Source organism: Coccinella septempunctata, chromosome 4 (genome assembly GCF_907165205.1).
Source record: "Coccinella septempunctata chromosome 4, icCocSept1.1, whole genome shotgun sequence".
Taxonomy (NCBI): domain Eukaryota; kingdom Metazoa; phylum Arthropoda; class Insecta; order Coleoptera; family Coccinellidae; genus Coccinella; species Coccinella septempunctata.
Genome location: NC_058192.1, coordinates 40,943,533 through 40,964,427, shown reverse-complemented (window position 1 = coordinate 40,964,427; position 20,895 = coordinate 40,943,533). Strand labels below are relative to the sequence as shown.

The 20,895-nt window shown below is 36.8% G+C and overlaps 1 protein-coding gene across 2 annotated transcripts in view; it reads left to right on the top strand.

The window, feature by feature from the left end:
* Positions 1–20,895, top strand: part of LOC123312176 (probable ubiquitin carboxyl-terminal hydrolase FAF-X) — a 108,919-nt gene that overhangs the window by 32,994 nt on the left and 55,030 nt on the right. For both annotated transcript variants that reach the window (XM_044896439.1, XM_044896438.1), the window contains exons 7-9: positions 187–594; positions 672–1,022; positions 12,884–13,868. In XM_044896439.1, coding sequence (XP_044752374.1) covers positions 187–594; positions 672–1,022; positions 12,884–13,868 — 1,744 coding nt within the window. The remainder of the gene's footprint in view (positions 1–186; positions 595–671; positions 1,023–12,883; positions 13,869–20,895) is intronic.

Here is a 20,895-nt window from a genome sequence, read left to right as displayed (position 1 = left end):
GTGAGAGCATAACCTTTTTTTTTCTTCACGTTTCAATTGATTATTTAGAATTTTGTGTTCATTTTTATCAAATTTATATTCTTAGTCTTTTATAGGTTCTCACTCGACTCTTTTCTGTAATGAATAAATAAGCAATCAGAATATCATTCTATGAGCTAATTTATGGAATGAAAATTTTTTTTTCAGTTGATTTCTGCTAAGATTATTCAGATGAATTCTAATATGGCATCATCTCAGGATAGCAGTTCTGATAGCTCAACTTCATCTCCTCAACATCCATATGATGGTCCTACGATTGACACAGAAAATTCAGTTCCTTCTGTTATCTCACCAGGAAAACTAGTGGAAAATTTTCTTCCTGGAGTTATGATGTCTAGTCATTACGTGTATGCTCGTTTTTTTTGTCAACTTTATCAGTTAGGAAGTGATTTGGGTTTCACACCCCTCAGAGACGGTGCATGGTCTTTACTACAGATTATACCTTGTGACAGCACCACAATGGAAAATTGGGTATCTCTGTTAATGAGCAATTCTCTGCCTGTTGAACAGAAGCTATCCCTTGATCAGGTCCTTACAAAAGGAACACCATCTGAGGTATGTACCATGATGGAAATTTATACCTATTAAAAACAACTACCTATATATCTTTGAATTTTTTGTTTTGTTTTTAGGTTTTATATAATTTGGAAGTTTTGTATGCCATGCTGATGCCGGCTCTGGATCTTACCGAGAAAACTTATGAATTCCAATACTGCTTCATGACGAGTGGCTTTGCACATTTATTTTTGGAAATGTTGACCAAAAATAACTTTATGTCGGGCGCTGACAATGCTACAAAACGTGCAGCCTATCTGGTGGTTCTTAAAATAAGCAAATTAATCCTTACCTCTATCGCTCATGTGTTAGTCAGACTAAGCGAAGATCATACACCGCAAGAAACGGAAGTAAATGGCGAGACTGTTACAACTCCTGGGATGTTCCTCAAAAACGCCCTCAGATCTGTACCTGGCCATTCTGATCATGTGAGTTATTATTTGTCATTTTGAATTGTTGCATGCCATTTTCACCAATTTTTGATATAGAATATACACAGGATGTTTCACCATAACTTGCACAAACATATACAGAGTGAGTAAAAAGTAATATACAAAATTAATATCTACTGTATTCACTATTTTGTGAAAACACATTTTATGCCAAGTTACCCTGAGGAAATTTGAAATCGAAAATTTATCCATGTCGTAGGCTAAAGAATTTTGATGGACGATATTCTGTGCTTGAGCCTTATTCTTAGTTTCTGTCGTACCATTGACCAGATTAATTGTTGTATTAAAATTATTAGCAAATCATAAAGATGGTTTTTACCGACGACGACTTAAAAAAAGCATCTATTTTTGAATCCTATTTCAGAAATGGGGAGAGAATAGAAAACGAGTAGAAATATTCTATTGGTAAATGTTTTAGCGACTTCTGGATCGAGTACCCCAAAGTTGCTGTCAATCAATCCAAAGTACAGTTTTCGCGATGCGTTAGCATTTTCCGTGATTCATGTGTTGTTCAAAGAAAAATAGCAAAGTGTTCAACCAGAGAAAAAAAAAACAGATTTAATCAACATTATTGAGAATGTGGTGACAGAACCTCCAGGAATCATGTTTTGGTATCATCTCAAATGCTGACTCTCCGTTGGAACCTGTCACACAATTTCAAAGAAAATTTGTTTCCATTAGATTGACCTGTTATTCGAAAATTGAAGATGTTGATTATCCTTGTAGGATGGCTTTCTCTTAGCGGTTTCTCAACTAATTCTATGATCACCTGGATCAAATTTCTTTTTTCTGACGAAGCCTGGTAAGTCTTTCTGGGTATGTCAACTCTCAAAATATGAGGATGTGGAGTATCCAAAAACCAGAAAATTTTGTACCATGGACTACATGCCCGATTAACCTTCTAATACATCACCATTGATAGTCGAGATTCTCCACCTGTCAAAAAATAATCATGTCTTTCAAAGCTTAATTGAATTGATAAATGGTCCAATAGTCAATAGTTATTTCCCACAAGATGGAACCAGAACATCTACTCTTCGGAATGTTTCTCAGAATCGGCTCATAAGCCTTAATACCGAACATGAATTTCCTCCAAGACCGTGTGTTTTGACACCATGCGATTTCATCCTCTGGCCTCATCTCAAGAATTCTATTTTTCAATTAACAAGCTTTAATTTGGACCAACTGAAGACTAGAATCACTGAAATAATTAATCGAATCAATGGTGATCCTTCCATTGATTTTCATCAATTATCGGCCACATCAATTCAATATTTACAGAGAATTGAACATATTGAGATTTTTACTCAAGGGAGTTATTAGGAAAAATAAATCGAGAGCCAAATCTCCTGATGTTCTGGGACAAGATTGGCCCTGTATAATCCAGTTTTCAAAAAAACATAATCACACCATCCTTAGCGCTGCTGCACTCATTCGACGCCCTATAGCCGAAAGCAAGAAATATTAGAATATTTTGAAAGAGATCACTTGGTGTCTTCAGCGTATCATAGTTTCTGCTTAAAAAAAATGGAAGAATGAGGAGAAGAATATAATACGTTTTCAGCGGATCGTCATTATTTTCCCAATAAAAGGGATTTTCAGAATTTGTGGGTAAAAAAATTCAAAAATAATTATTGTGAGAGAACAGGTTCTGAAATGTTCAATAAATTGAAAGAAAATTTGACGAACAGTAAAGTTTCCTACAAAATCTGTACCATCGACTATCATTATGCCATATCTTTATGCACTTCCATAATGACACGCGCAATAACTTCATTGATACAAGCCTCAGAAATTATTTTCGTTGATGCCACAAGCAATTGCGACGTACAAAACCACAAAATTTATTTTTTTGCTACGCAATCTGCTATAGGTGGTATTCCGTTGAATAAGTATAAAGACCCTGTACTTGTGCACCCCAAATTTACCGAATAAGAATCAAAGTATCAAGAAGTTATTATTACCTTATTAGATAAGAGTAATCTCAATGCATATTTCACGACTGCTATTGCCACATTAGATGCGATCACGCACGTGGTTTATAGAATGTGCTTCGGGTGAATCCGAGCTGCGATACGCTACGTTGGATATGAATATGCTTACGGGGTACCATTCAATTTGGAGTATGATACAAGAGCTTAAGTAAAAAAACCCTGTCTCCCCGTGAGTAGTTTAGTGATGGCAAAATTGTTTACAGAATAAGCTTTTAATACTGAAGGGCTTCTTTTCCATTGATATAAAAATTTCTTCATCCTCTTTCTATTTCGAAATAATATCTGAAAACAAAGAAACAGAACAGAAAACGAGAAAAAAAAGTTAATTATAAAGCTTTCATGAAAACTTATCCAAAGACTTGATGATGAATGAAGAATAAAATAAATAATCATAGGTACTTCAATTGCACTGGGAGAAATATCATCTCTGCGTCAAAAATCTTCTGCTGATCTTGGTGGAGGATCACCCTCGTCGTTAGAAATGCCTTCAGTACTCAAACTAATAATATCCAAATCTTGCTTTCGACTGGGAGGGTCTATCGACCAGGTCCAGTCTTCAAAGTGATGATTCTTCAGTTGTTCGAGGAACGCTACAGAACCCTTATGTTGGGCAATCATCTCCCATACCCCGAGATGGAGGGACGACTCTTGGCAATCCAGGATCAGGTGATGCCGACAAGAATGTACCTGAAGCACATAGCTCAGCAAAACATCCCCACCGACCGATGCCGTAAGTGCTCCCAAGGACCAGAGTCAATACAACATCTTACCTCTTCGTGCCCGATTCTGGCCCCAAAGGACTATCTCGTGAGACACAACTCAATGACGAAGATTTTCCATCAGCAAATGGCGCTAAAACTCGGCCTCCTCCAGTGTGAAACCCAGCAGCACTTATATGTTCCAAAAACACTGTTGCAGAGTGCCACTTACAAACTGTACTGGGACGCCACAATGGTAACGGATAGATCAGTTGCTCATAATAGGCCTGATATCACTCTGTTCGACAATGTGAGGAAAACGTGTCTCTTTAACCATACCCGCAGACGACAATATCACAAAGGCCTACTTGGAAAAGATCACAAAGTACACAGATCTGGCCTTTCAACTCCGGGAGATTTACTCTCTTGAGGCGGTCAGTGTTCTGCCCATAATCATCTCGGTAAATGGAATTGTGTAGAGGCACTTGCTTGAGAATACCCAAAGACTCTGCTTGGACAAGGACATCATCTCCGCTTCCCAGAAGCAGGTTATCCTATACACGACTAGAATAGTTCGAAAGGTATTGCAGGGACCCTAGCTGCAGCCTCTGCCTCGGCAATTCGCCCGGCAGCTGCTGGTTGTTTCCCGCGATTTGGGCGGTGGAAAGGGAAAAAAAATTTATATAGTTGAAAGAAACTAGTCTGCTCGCAACTTTTGCTGAAAAAGCGCCTCTCCATACAAAATGAGTATTTATATTTTGGGAACATGAAGGAATTCAAGAAAAGTATTACGTTCAGTCACATAATAAAAACCTTCAAAATTCTATAGCCTACCTGACGACGAATTTTTTGAACGCATCTTAGTTATTGAACCAGACAATATAATTTTTCATAATTTCGACTTTGACTTTCCACAGGGTAATTTTGCATAAAATTTAAAATCACCTAAAATATAACCGATTTCAAGCGGATAACCGGTTACCGCAGTTATTGCTGGTTTTGCTCTTGGTTATGTCCCTTCAAAACTTCTAACCTCACTTCAAAAACCAGAAGTTTAACCCAGCTCTCAGTTATGGTTATCTTCGGTAATCGGCAGTCCAAAATGATGATGTTGAATGGCTATACTTCATTCAATTTTATTTTAGCACTCGGTTGGCCATGGAAATTTGACACATTTCACTCTGTATAGTACGAAAATGTGAGGTTATGAAGCTTGTCAAAACATTTTTGGGTTTTAAATCAACGCTATGTTGACGGTTCTACGTTAAAGTTTCAGTTATTACGTATTTTATCACTATGTCGAATCTCTTCAAAAATATGTGACGAACCTAATTAATAATAAAGTTTATACAAACTGATTGAAGGCATACCAAATCCAGTTATTTGCATGGAAAATACAAGAAATCAGTATAATATCATAATATGCACTAGCTTGAGGAGAATTAATGCTCGTTATCATCTTTGGCTAAAATTTGAATACGTTACATCAGTTGTAGATTTCAAAAATATTAACCCGAAGATGAAATGCATGTGATGCAGTGTTTGGGAACGGGTATCTACCGAAGGAATTAACAGATAATTACAAGAATGATAAATTCTTCAACAAAAATCATCTTGCATCAATATAAGTAAAAGGAATTGAACGAAGTTTCAAGTTAAGATGCAACTTCACCTTTGAACAAAAATTTCACATGAATAAACAATTAACAGGGCAACTTGCGCGTATTTGTGGCTATTCATCTTAATACATTGATGTTATAATAATAAACTTGTATAGGACAAGTCAAATGAAAAATAGAAAAATCCATTTTAGGGAACTTATTCTCCGATGACATTTATCGAAAATCCTGTAGTAAACTTTTCGCATTAATTCACAAAAACATAAAATTCTCAAATGCCACCACTTTTTTGGGTCTCCCAATGGAAGGAAATTCTTTGTCATCCTCTCCATTCACAATCTTTCTAATTGTGAAAATATTCAGCTGAAATATAAGTCGTTTAGATTCAGATGAAACATTTTATAAATTCTCTTACTTTGAATATGTTTGCTACCGTCTGACGTATTGTGGATTTCAGAATATCAGGGTATAACTATTTGAATGAGCGGACCTGAATTCTAAATAGCACTTCTGAAACCCTGTTTCATTTTCGCAATAAAAATTGATATAGTTGTGGCAACGGCGTTATGACATTTACGACATTTCATGAGTGCCAACCTCACTTCGTTCTAGTTACAAAAACTTGAGAAAATTATTTCATGGCCAACCGACTGCTAAAATAAATTTGAATGAAGTATAGTTCATGAAGTCACGATATTATAACCAACAATGACCAAAAGCGCTTGAATGCAGTTGGTGATTACCAATGATGACCAGCTTGAAATCGATTTATATTTATATGAACCTAATTTATTCGAATTCAAAATTGATTGAGCATTCAGAAAAAAACAAAGAGATATTTTTGATGAAAATAACCGGAGTCAGAAATTATTTCTATGGAGCTTTTCAAAAAAAGTTATCTCTAGGATGAGCAGAAAACTGAAAAATTATTGGGGTTTGCTTAGTAAAATATTTCGTGACGCCATTCGCCATCCAAGATAAGGTTGATGAAAAAAACATTATACACAAGAAAGAATTCCAATAATTTTCACGGATCTGATAAAATATACAAGGTGGGCTATTTAAAACGAAGCAGACGAGATAACGGGCGGAATAAATTTATTTAGAAAAAAATGCTCGGACACATCGATTTTTGTTTCGAGGGGGACGACTTTTAAGGTAAAATTCACAACTATATCACTTCAACCGTTAGTGTTAGAACAACAACCCCTAAATTCTCAATAAGGATGATGGGGTTAATTTCAGCTCATTTAGAAGGTCTTTTCATCCTGAGTTCAGCATATTGGTTTTTTCTTCATTTGATTCAATGATTCTTGAAATATTGACATTTGAATTTGAAACAACGATGGTATTATCGTCAAGCAAGCGGTCTGAATCAAGCGAATTTATTATTCACTAGCTGACCCGGCAAACCTAGTTTTGCCATTTAAATTATTTCTAGGGTAGATAATAATAACTAACTCATCGTGATTGCTCGATTGGTCGTAAGAAAAAGGAATGCCTTTTTTTCTGTTCTGTACAATTTTTTGTGTGAATATTTTGTTATACAGGGTGGCCATTTGAAAACGAAACAGACGAGATTACAGACGAAATAAATTTTTTCGATAGAAATGCTCGGACAGGTCGATTTCTGTTTCGAGGGGGACAACTTAAGATGTAGGTTACGGACGCATAGCGCTTCAACCCTTTCTACTACAACCCTCACCCCCAATTTTTGAATAGGGAAGATGGGGTGAGTGATACCTCATTTGAAAGGTATTTTTATACTGATTTCAGCACAGTAATTGTTTTTTCATTTTATGCATTAGTTCTCGAAATATTCTTAACTAAGTATTGGAAAATAAGTGGTGTTTTCATGGCACTTGTAGTGTTGTTTTGTGAAAAATCGACATTTTGAGCTTCAAAACAACCATGACTGTGGCTTCCTTCCTCCAATCCACTGACATAGAAATCTTTAATCAAGATGTCGAACAAACAAAGCGTATTGCGAAGGAGCTCAATCTTGCTGAAACTCAATCTAAATTATCTTCGATATAATTTGCAGTATTTCCAATAACATGCGGTAACACTTGATCGATAGAAATCTCCAAAAAGTCCAAATACGTACATATCTCTAATCAGATTACCAGGTAAGAAAATCAAATCATTAATGATGCCACAGAAATATTCCAGTCCCAATTTGTGAAACGATTTCCGACTTAATTATGAAGTGTTTTCTCAGTTGGCTTCAATAATGTTTTCATTTTGTTGATTATTGAATTCATATCTTTTTCAAAAAAATGAGAATCGATAATTTTTTATTTATTACGAACAGATCATTAAGTTGGCTTACTGGTTCTTTGACATGTGAATTATTCTTAGTTTTGAATCGAGACTTGTATGTGTTCTAATTCATTGCTCGACATGGTTTATTCAATTGCAGAGCGGGTGGAAATAATTTCACTTTTTTTTGCAAAAAATCAATGTGCGAATAGAGCCGCAGAATTCTTCAATCAACGACATTTAGATAAACATGTTAATAGGAAGTATGTTTTGTCGATTTTTCAAAAAAAAAAAAAACACTACAAGTGCCATGAAAACACCACTTCATTTTCAAATACTTAGTTGAGAATATTTCGAGAACTAATGCATAAAATGAAAAACAATTACTGTGCTGAAATCAGTATAAAATGAGGTATCACTCACCCCATCTTCCCTATTCAAAAATTGGGGGTGAGGGTTGTAGTAGCAAGGGTTGAAGCGCTATGCGTCCGTAACCTACATCTTAAGTTGTCCCCCTCGAAACAGAAATCGACCTGTCCGAGCATTTCTATCGAAAAAATTTATTTCGTCTGTCATCTCGTCTGTTTCGTTTTCAAATGGCCACCCTGTATAAACCTTGCCCTAACAATAATGAACACAACAAAAAAAGAATTGTCCAATTTGGTGCGATCGTTTGAACAATAAAGCATTTTGAAGTAAACCATAGATCCTCTTTTATTAATATATATAGATTTATTCTGTAGATTTGATGAAACTCCATAACTGCCATACACCAGAGGTCAAAATAAGGTTCGTTTCTCTCACCAACAATGAGGGTAGAAAGGTTTACGGATTTTAATTTTATGTTAGAAACAGTGAAAGAAAACAAAGTGAATATGAAGTAAAAATTTTAACAATGAATATTAGTCAATTAAAAATATCAAAATGAATGTTCAAACGGTCCTCCTCCCTCGCCCATACACATGTAGAGATTATGCTCGAATCTAGTCCTCACGTTTTGTAGCATTATTGGGTCTATTCGTCCACATTCCTCTATAATTCGTCGCCTTAACTCCTCCGATGATGATACCTGTGTAGCGTAGATTTTGCTCTTCAAATGACCCCAGGCGCCCCATCTTGTCGGATCAGCCGTAACTTGTCCTATAATTTCAGTAACATCATCTTTATTACTTACACGGTTCTCACATTTCTTAATAAACTTTTTAGGGTTTTCACTCCCAATCTCTGAAACAAAATCAATTAAAAATGAAATCGACGATTTGCTCCTGCGTAAATTCTTGCACTAATTTGTCGGGAGAAAATTAACTAGAAAAAATTGTTGCCTGACAATGAACTGAAATAAATAACGTTGAAATTATAATTTTAAGTGTTAACGTTTCGTCTATATCAGTCTATAACAGACTCCTTCATCAGACGAAAAATCTATTTTCGGAAATCTTCTGAATTGTGGCTTTTGTTTGACATTAATTGTCAATACATAGAAACAGAGACTGCATAGAAACGTTGATTCATTTAATTTTGAAATTACCGGATGACAGTTCCTTCTTCAGTAAATTGATCCAAATATGATCCATCCTACCGAACAATTTGCCAAATTATTATCTTGATCTAATAGAATACACGTAGACTCTTTAATCTTTCGTTTATAATAATAATAATAATAATAATAATAATATATTGAATCCTTTCTGACATATAGATATGTATAGGATACGTCATTATACAATTACAAACAATAAAAATAATACAAATATACAATAGCACACAATTAATAGTAAAAAACGTTAATCAATAAAAAATAAAATTTCTAGGACAATTTGTCATTTAAATATTCCGCCACACTATAATATCCTTTATTCAACAATAAGGATTTGACAGCCTTTTTGAACCGACGACAGTCAAGGCATCTCATTTCTACAGGAAGGTGGTTGAACAATTTGGAACCCTGATAATACGGGGAACTTTCAAATTTTGTGGTTCTATGCTTAGTGGTGCACAGAATGTCACCATTCCTTGTTCCATAATCATGGTAATCGGAAGACTTAGTTAATTTGTGCATATTTTCCTTAATCAATAACACACAATTATATATATAAATACAAGGTACTGGTAGGATTCTATATTTAATAAATGAGGGTCTACACGAGTCCAGCGGCCCCAGACCGAGCATCATGCGAACAATACGCTTTTGCGTGATAAAAATGCGATTCGTACATGTTGAATTTCCCCACAATACAATGTTGTAGCTAATATTACTATAAACTAGTCTATAGTATATACTGAAAATGGTGACCAATGGGAGAGAGTGCTTAACTCTGCTTATAGCAAAAAAAGACCTATTCAATTTTTTACTGAGACTAATGGTCTGGTTCCGTCATTAAAATTTTAGTGTTGTTCCAATCCATCATGTGGTCTCCCGTATTAGAACAAATATGATCTGCCATCTGACCAAGTAAGTGTCAAAAGAGGTATCATTAAAACACTTTATGATAGAGCTAATTTAATTTCATCTACACCCGAAATTAGAAATAATGAAGTTGACTTCATTAAACATTTTCTTAGGGATAATCAATACCCGGAAAATTTTATTGAAAAAAAAATATTAAATTTGGAGAGAAAAATGACTAACCAAAATCGTAATAATGATCAGGAACAACCAACAAACCGTCAAGAACAATTAAATTTATTGAATGTAATTCCTTATGTTAATGGCCTTTCAGAAAAAATAAGAAGAATCGGTTCGAAATTCAACATACGAACTGTTTTTAAAACGCAAAATGATTTAAGATCTATATTAACAAAAACTAAACCTTTGAAAGAAAAACAAAAATCAAAAAATTGTATTTACAACATACCCTGTATTTGTGGTAAAACTTATACAGGTGAAACGTCCAGACCTCTAGAAATAAAAAACGCGAACATAAAAATAATATTAAAATTAGAGAAATTAATCGATCACAGATCGCAGATCATATTTGTTCTAATACGGGAGACCACATGATGGATTGGAACAACACTAAAATTTTAATGACGGAACCAGACCATTATAAACGAAAGATTAAAGAGTCTACGTGTATTCTATTAGATCAAGATAATAATTTGGCAAATTGTTCTATAGGAATAGATCATATTTGGATCAATTTACTGAAGAAGGAACTGTCATCCGTGAAAATTAAATGAATCAACGTTTCTATGCAGTCTCTGTTTCTATGTATTGACAATTAATGTCAAACAAAAGCCACAATTCAGAAGATTTTCGAAAATAGATTTTTCGTCTGATGAAGGAGTCCATAGAAATAACAAACGAGAAGAAGTCCGACTCCCGCACTAAATTTGTTGACACTGTTTTTAATCTATGGTTCTAGGCTCTAGAACAGCGCTGCTCTAAAATCGCACCGGTGGAAATCGGAACTACTGCTCTGCGGCATCGGTCGTAGGTGGCGGGCCAAAACCTATTCATTCGATTTGAAATTTCGAACCCCAGTAGACTTTGCGTCGTCTTACTTGTAATTCACAAATGAAACTATTTCATTCATTTGCAACAAAACTAAAGATACTACATTAGGTACAGATAAATCGATGACAAACTTGTTGATTGAAAAATGAATCGTGATTTTTTTTCAACTGTTGAATTGTAGGTACAGAAACAATTAAAATTGAAGACTGAAATTACCCACCATGGAACTAAAAAGGTATACCACCTAATAAAACGACTGCACTGCAGGGGGTGTTGTAAAAGTATTCAAGTACAAATTATTGGAAAATAAAATAAGAGCAGTTTAGGAAGGAGCGGAATTTTTTTTAACTTACTCAGAGCAAGCTCTGAGTAAGCTCTGATTACCCGACTTTTAGTTCCTCAGAGTATGCTCTCTGAGCATGACCATACTCATACTCTACTCTCGGAGTAAGTTTATGAACACACCCTTGATATTTATATCAGCGGGCGGTATGCATTATTGTACTCATTGCCCCTTCAAGAATAATTCTGGCTTTTGTTCGCATAACGTTTGCCATATCTTTTGTATTTTCATATAATTCATATATCACAGTGTTATAAGGATTTTATTATCACATGAATATCGATCTCTGCTATCAATGCGATATCATTTTTTTCTATAGAGTAGATATCGATCAATTATATGACGCGGATGTCGAAAATCGACAACTATGTGTTTCAATTCAAAAAATGAATCGGAATTAAAAAAATAAACGATTATTTCTGATAACTCATCAACCTGTTTTAGTTCTTTGATCTAGAATTCAGAAAGTTTATTGTATGAAGTTTATCACTGTACTACCTCTTTTGGGATTCGAAACTGAAGTTTCTCTCTATTTCATCCACTCTCAGTTTCCTCTGCTCCGCTTTGGCTGTGAATTATTTTCTCAAAAACATTCACTTTGTAGTGAATGTTGTCTCCAGTTAAAGAATTCTTTCATATCTGTAATTAACTTTCAAACATGCGTTTTTATATACGTTTGGACACATATTTCTCAGTGGTGAAATTCACGTTCAAACTCTGACCTTGATCTGGTATACAGGGTGTCCCACGGTGAGTGACCGGTTAGAATTGAAGAATTGTTACTAACCATTATTAACTCGATATAGGCGTTTCCGGATTATGAAAATGACGTAGAATTATTTTAAAAAATCCGAATTTTCGTAAGTGAATACCGACAAAATGCAACTTTGCTATATTTTCGTTTGAGTAAAATTAATTTGAAAAAATCTGTATCACGATAGCGATCAACCAGATTAAAAAAATATTCGGAAGCAGTACGAAATGATAATTTGCCGGTAATGGGGGCTACCGCGTGTGAATTCGCCGCTAGATGTGCTAGTGTAGCGTGAGGTCCACATCATAGACTCAACTATATGATTAATATTAAGTTTATGGTCTCCATATATCTATAATACTTATATTCATATTTCGTGTTTTATGCTATAAAAGAAGTGAAGCCAAATGGTTGTCAGAAAGGGACTTACACACATGCGCGAACTAAAAATAAAAAAATGACGAACAAGATCTTGATTAGTAACCAAATATTTCTATATTCAATTTCTTCAATATTATGATCTGTGAAATGGCAAGTCCCCGTCATCGTAGACAAACACATCTTGCATTAGTTTGTCTATGTTCAGGACCTTACTCTACAGAGGCGCCAACTGGTGAGCACAAAAACGGTAGCCCTCATTGCATATTGAAGAAATACAATTCAACAATTTGAACAGGCTGACCGATTCATAATGTGTTCATTTTTTCCAGATAGTGCGACAAGTTTCAATAAAACTCAGTCAAGGATTGGCTCAACTGATAGTAGCTGAATCAGAAGAAGGAACTGCCCAAGCTGATGCCCTCTTCAATCAGGCCTTGAATTGGGAGCTTCCAGACTTGGCCACAACATTAGCACTGGTGAGATTGATCTGGGCTGCAAGCAGTAACAATCTATCTGAATTGAATGCATCCCCTGAGATACTTCATTCTTTGTCTGATCCCAATAAGCAAAATGTTCCTATATCCTTGCAACAAGAAGACATACTTTTATGCAGGGAAGCATTAGAACTTCTCAGTATAGCATTGGTTTTAAATCCTAGTAGTTTAGAACATCTTTGTAATGATAAAAGGTGGCCGTACTTCGTTACTGATTTAGTACTTCTAAATCCTAGTTCTTCGATCAGAATAGCGGCTGCTGAACAGTTGATCACCATATGCACCTGTGGTGCAAGCAGCCGCTTGGCCCTCCAATTGATTCTACCATTATTGTTTGATCTACTTGATAACTTAGTTATTGAGAATGCAGACACCTGTCACGAATTTTTCCAGCTTTTGTGTCAGTTGGTTAATGTAGCCCATATAACAGGATGCCCCCTTGATTATGCTGATACTCTTCTTGGAAATGAAGTAGCTTGGCTACGGAAAGCAAGAAACAAACATGAAGTTCTTATAGAAGGACATCTTGGGTTAGCCAAAGAACTTTTGTGTTTCATGAATCCAGAACAAAAATGTGAATTGGGAAGTGACGAATCAGGAAGTCTTATAAGAGAACTGCTTGAAGATTTCTTGTTCCCCGCAAGCAAACTTATGTTACAATTGATAAAAACAGGCCAACTTGGAGAGGACCCTGCAACTCCAATATGCGAAACCCCTCAAACACAAGCAGCCGCCTTCGAGTTACTGATAGCCTTGTGCTCTAACTGTGTTCCCAATTATCAACAGTTGGTGGAAATGTTGACAGAGATGTTTTATTCTGGTAGGTACATTATATCCTTCAATTTTCTTTTTTCTCTTGAATTTCGGGAGATGTATATGTCGAAGAGTTAGTGTTGAATTAATGTGGACAGTACTTGATGTGGAAATCCATAATTGAACTACACTGCTAAAAAATAGAAGTGGATATTCGAGAGAAAAAACATGCACACGCGCGTGCACACACAGCAAGGAATTTTCCTGTACAACTTGATGAAATAATAAATTGTTTGTTTGCTGTCTTTTTATCCATCGTAGTTGAAATTACTGAATAAAATTACAGAAAAACAGAAAGGAATGAAGGATAGACCCGACACGTTCTCCGCTAATGAAAAATATCCGCCGATTATGAACGAAATCTCGACACACTGTCGGTTTAGAACGAGAACCGGATGAACCGTCGCGTCGTTCCAAAACTCAAGCTCCGACAGATATTTTGACCGACAATTCGGCACAACGGTTCTTTACCACACACGTCGGTTTTTGGCACGACGGTTCCTTACCGAATCGCGGCGATACGAACGGATGAGAAAGGAGGAAGTCTGTGGCCGGCTTAACGCTCTTCTCACCGTTCGGACCGATCCATCGGGGTGTCGGATTTTCTCGTGAATACAAAGACGCTTGCAGTTATCGTTTGGAGGCGTTTCTTTCACGGTTCGCACGGTCCTTTTATCGAGATGTGGAGTGATGAACAATCTCTTGAATTGAATTGACTTGTACAAGCAGAACTCCCTAATTTGGGACCCAAAAAACCCAAATTCTATATATCTTGCTGTGATATTGTACAGGGTGGGCAAATTTCGATGTTTTAGCACTACAGCTTTTAAACCAGAGGAGATAGACAAAATCTGATACCCCATTCTCGTTCTCTTTTTCTGTAAAACTAACAAGAGTAGTAGTCATTTTTGGCCATTTTCTTTTGTTTTCGAGTTATAAGCAAAAATTGGAAAAATGGCGATATCGAAATAAATTTATATCTCCGCTAATACTGATGATAGAGCTCTGAAATTGAAACATTATACAGGCACTTTTTTACGTAGAATCCAGTGGCGTGATCGACTTTTTAGCAGGATTTTTAATTACGAAGCTATAACCCACAGTTATGTTCTTTTAAATGAGAACACTAGTTTTCTGTGCAATATTTTGAAAGCTTAATTTTTACTGATTTCAAAAATATATAACATGATATGGTTTGTATTAATATAAATAATAAAAAATGGTCAAAAACCTTATTTCTCAATATTTCTATGGTTTCAACTTTTGATGAGTGAGTGAGTAGTGAGGTGTATACACTTTTATCTATGGAGAAAATACTGTAAATTCCCTGACCCAAGATTCATGGCTCTATTTGAAGGGCATTCAAAGTGAATTTCAGAAACAGATGTCACATCCATTTACACGGTGTAAATGAATAGTTGGGAATGAATTTGATGGGTAATTCCTTGTTAAAATATAATGTGGGTCATTCACATGAATTTTTTTAGTAGCCCCTGCTCAGATACAGCTCCTACAAGATGGCAGCTGAAAAGCAGTTTTTCTTTTCGTAGAAATCAGAAAGCTGCCAAATTAAATAGAGCGAGAAGGCAAGAAGTGTGTGGCGATTGCAACCATCACCATTGAATGTTTCGCCTTGTGGACATTTGTATGTGAAACCAATAAGTTCACTGAACGTTCAACTTTGAAAATGTGTTCAAATAACGTTCAATGTGAACGGGCCATTACGCGCGACTATGAGAACCAGTGCCTGTTTATCCGCTGGGCGCTTGGGGCGGGCTCTAAAGTGCCTGGGCCTAAAAAAAATTTCAGGTCATTACTTTTGATAGCTGAAAATTTAAAAAAATAATGATCTGCATATTTGACGTCTACGCCCTTGTATCGACGAAGATAGTCGATACAAGGTAGGCGGTGGTCAAGATTTAAAAACTATTTATGCTCATAAAAAAATCCATATGTGTAATTTGAAGTACGGAATGATAATTTTATAATGTCAGGAACAAGAAAAGTAGTGTCAAATTCAACCGTGTCAAAAGAAATGAACAGAGGTTCCGCACTCTCATCTTAAATATGCCAGCCGATATGCGATTCCCTGTACATCGCGTCAAGACTTTTTTTCGTGTGTTCTTTAAGCTATAAATCAGTTAAATTGTCAGCAAACTTTTTACAAACCTCACCGAATGCTGTACAGTTTTTGGGTCATCTTCTTTGTATTTCAAAAACCATTTTAATAAATTACGGTCAATTAACTACGGCCACTCCAGGAAAAACGGTTATTACGGTTCAGTCAAATCAAAATTGGAAAGTTTGGCAGGTAACTCCACCTCTCGGCATGGGTCGGTAACAGCTGTTGGTACCTTAGTTTAGTCAAATTTCAGGGCGCCCTGTCTCTCTCGGTGGCCTTCAAAATGGCTGCCTGTCAGACAGTGACCATAAAGTCCGGTGGTCGGAAGAAGCTGTCACAGACTTCTGTGGTCGGATAACCTAACACCTAACCGGTAAAGTAGCGGGAAAACAAAGATTAAGTCGGTAATGGCCCCAAAAGTCCCCCTGGAACCTAACTACCACCTTACGGTATCGGAAACTGGCAATCTAAGACAATATGAAATGACTAGATCACTTTGAACGGTAGGTCTGAATTATCAGCTAGCTGAACAGTGCAGAGAAGAGGGAAAATATTACCCCAGGGGTGCACTGAGAAACCAAAAGGACAGAAGTACCTTGATTAATTAATTCTCGGTAACGATCTCTGACAATTCCAAAACTCTCGAGAGACCTTTTTCAGAGCAGATAAAGTACTGTGGAAAGAAAAGAACTGCAAAATAAACGTATTCTGAAAACATAAGAGGTACGGTACCTCCTAATATCACGGATTGATCGGTGGCAAGCTATGAACAAATAGATATCTGTAAGGTCCCCTCTTCAACCTATCATTTAAACACCGATATTGTTGCACCTCATATGATAATATTACGATAATATTTCGGTTGTCAGGGGTTATTATACGAGTTTCGGTGAGACAATTTCCTTTTTAGACGAAGCAAAAATTTGCTTCGTCACAATTAGTTAAATCACCTTTCGTGATGTTACATTTTTAATAGGCATAGTTGGATGATTCGGTCTTGGTCTCTGAAATATTTGATTCCCGTTATGAGGTCTATCGCCGCTACAGGGGACAAACTCCATGTGCAAAGAGTAGGGGAGGTGGTGTTCTGATAGTAGTTTCTGGTGACCTCAAAAGTTACCCTGAGAGGTCCAGGTGCTCTGAGTCCGAGGACGTGTGGATGACAGTTGTTCTGGGGGACGGGTGCAAGATTCATCTGGGATGCGTTTATATTCCACCTAGGGATAGGTGGGCGTTTTCAGTCTTTTCTGAGAAAGTGGTTGAGATTGTTGATGGTAACCAGAATGAGACGTTTGTGGTATGCGGTGATTCCAACCTTCCAGGCATCAAGTGGGATATTGATGAGGTGAACTCTCGTTGCAAACCAAAAAATTTTAGAGACCCCAGTGCGAGACTGTGTCAATTTGATGTCCCTGTCGGGATTGACTGAGTTCAATGGCTTCGCCGGTGTTTCGAGCAATGTGCACGAAATGATCCTCAGTAATAATTACCTGATAGAAGGTTTGAAAGTTTCTGATCACCACCTGGTGCCGGAGGACCCTTGTCACAGCACACTTGAGTGTGCTTATAGAACAGGATTACAGAAAAAGTATGGAAACTGTCTTGAAAATTGACCCAATATCTTTTTGGTGAGAGCCAAGAGGAACTCTTCTTGTGTGCCTGATTGTATAAGGACTCCAGATGGCATTGTAGCCGATCGTCAAAAGATTTGTGACCTATTTTCGGAGTACTTCGGATCTGTATTCTTACCTGCTAGTGTTGACAGCTTGGCTGAGTATCCTGAGGCACCTTTAAATGTGGGAAGCTACACCATTAGTCGAGACAAAATAAGAGAGAAGATCAAGGATTTGAAGAATGTGGGCCCTGATCCTGATGGGATTCCCCCTTCATTTTTGAAGAACTGCCTGGAATGCTTGGTGCAGCCTTTACTTATCCTCTTTAACAGATCTTTATTAGAGGGCTGTTTTCCTCAAAGATGGAAATTGGTACCTGTTTTTAAATCTGGCGATAAAATTCTCCTAGAAAATTATAGACCTATCTCTTAACTTTGTGTGATTGGGAAGCTCTTTGAGGGAATCGTGACAGATTTCTTGTTGTTCGATGTAAAGAACATATTGAACACTGAACAGCATGGATTTGTATAATATAGTATAAATTTAAAATGTCATCAACACTATGGATGACTGGGTTCGCTTGAGTCGATGCTTCGGTGCCACGAAATTGTTGCCCGATCTACTTCGGTGATCATGAAGGCCCGAGTGTTTGGTGTAATCTCCCTTAGGAAGCTCGTTTCATCTGCAAAATTCTCCTGGTCATCGGACTCAACACTATGGTCCAACTCATTTATGTAATTAACGAACAGTATTGGGCCGAGAATAGAGCCCTGAAATATTCCTCGAGTTACTGCCCTCTTTCGTGACCTTTTTCTATTCCAGTCCACAACTGGATCTGAGATTTGCGACCTTGGAGTGATCGTTGCGGATGACCTCTCTTGGACTTCTCACATCGGGAGTATTGTCAAAAAGGCGAACCAGGTCTACTATATGATTCGAAAAGCCTTTCCTGGTTGCTCTATCAGTGTTTGTAAAGTGCTCTATTCTATACCACGTATATCCGCCCAATTCTTGAACATGCTGGCCCGGTGTGGTGCCCACAGTTGATTAGAGACCAAAACCTCTTGGAGTCGGTTCAACGTCGTGTGACGAGGCTACCCTACGCCTGGCCAGCGTCCCTCTTACGAGGAGAGACTCAAACTGTTCGATTTGGAGACTTTTCTGTCGCGACGTACTCGAGGTGACTTAAAAGTCACATATCGTGCACTGCACAGCTTGTTCGGCTGTGACTTATCGAACCTATTTCGATTAAACATTAACAACTTGCGAGGACACCAATACAAACTTTATCGCGAGAACTTCAAGTCTTCTGCTAGGGAATTCCTCCTTAGCAATCGCGTTTTTACTTTGTGGAACTCTCTGCCGGAAAGTATTGTTTGTGCTCCGTCGGTCAACTCGTTCAAGAACAGTTATGATCAATTCATTGCGCGACGTTGATATGTGTTATGGTATTATTGGCTTTTTTTTTTTCAGAACATTTTTTGTTTGATTTTTTTTTTTTGTGACACCCTAATTGTAAGGATTTTTTGCTGCAGTCACACATTACTTTATATTGTTTTCTGAGATTTATAGGCTACGGCCTCTTCTCTTTTTGTATTTATAATAATAAATAATAACTTGAAATCTGTTCTGGAGATAAGATCTTATCAGACACAGAAAGGGACACCTAACACCGTAATACTCCAGTTTCATGAGCAGCTTTTCATGGTCGGTGCAGTCGAACGCCTTGGTCTATAATTGCCTCTTCCGACCCATCAAATGCATTGAAAACAAAATCTACTACTTCTATCAGTGCCGACTTTTATCAGTGCGGCATCGCTACTTTCTTTCGACTTTGCAAGTTTCTCATGTATGCTGATGACCTAAAAAGATTCCTCTATCTTCGCAATTCTGCGAATAGATTAAACATGCAAGAGGACTTGAATAGGTTCGCCTTATATTGCGAGAGAAATCAATTATTCCTGAACATTTCCAAATGTTGCTCCATCACTTTAACTAGAAGTCTGATAGTTTTGCCCTCCTAAACTATTTCCAACCATATAATTTCAAATGTTGATTCCTTGCGTGATCTTGAGATTACACTGGATTCTAAGCTGCTTTTTTATCAACACATACAGCATTACGAAAAAAGCGAATAGCATGCTTGGATTCATCTTCAGAACCTCATATGAGTTCGGGAGTTCCATGGTATTGCGTACATTCTATTTATTCTATGTCAATAGCATCCTGAGTTTCGGTTCGGTTATCTGGAATCCACGGTACGGAATATACAGGGTCTTTCACGAGGAACCTCACCCATATTTATACGGGAAACTACTGAACGTAGTTTCATGAAATTCAGCACTTATAAGTATTTCACGATGCTGATGAAATCTAAAATATTTTCAAGGCATGAGCACCTCCGGTTTTTCCGGAAATGACGTTAACTTCCGTTTTTCAAATTAAAATACCATTTTTTTATTGCAGAAATAGATTCCTTAGAAAATTTCAAGTTATTTTGATGTAACATTTTTCAGTTTTGGTTGGAAAATTCTCTCTGAGCGGGAAAATTCGAAAAAAAAATCGAAAATAGAGCTCTGCTGAAACAAGAATAACTTCGAGGTTTTTGGATGGAAAATTTTTATTTTTGGGATTTTTCAAGATGTAAGATTGATGTATCCACTTAATCGAAATCGCGATTCATGATACAGGGGTGAAAAAATCGCTTTCAAAGTTAGGGATGACAAAATCGTGAAAAATCAATTTTTTCAAATTAGAACCCCATTTTTTTATGGCAGATATTGAATCTACGTTAAAAAATAATGTGAGTGTATGCATCACACCCTTGCCCTAAAATGGATATTCACCAAAAACTGTTTTTCGTCTTGAATTTTCAGCTATTTCTTTTCCCTTCACGCCAAAAAGATGAAATTTTCGGGAACTGTTATTTGAACCATGCTGTAGATTTTTCACCCCTTCTTGAAACTGACTTCAAGTTACTATTGGGAGAACCATGGCAAACTCTCGCAATTATAACTAGTTAAATCTAAACAAACCTGAACGCATTTCTGACTCGTTCTATGCAGTCCTCTTTATCAGTCAGGGGAGTTGAGTAGACAATATTTTTTATCCTACCCCAAACATAATAGTCTAAAGAAGTTAAATCGGGAGAACGTGGTAGCAAAAGATGTGTACCATTGTTCGCCAACCATCGATCTTCAAATAGCCTGTAGAGGATATTTGACACATTGAGTGAATTGTGTGGAGGCGCGCCATCTTGTTGATACCATAAGTCATTATGGTTCTGTACTAGCGGCTCA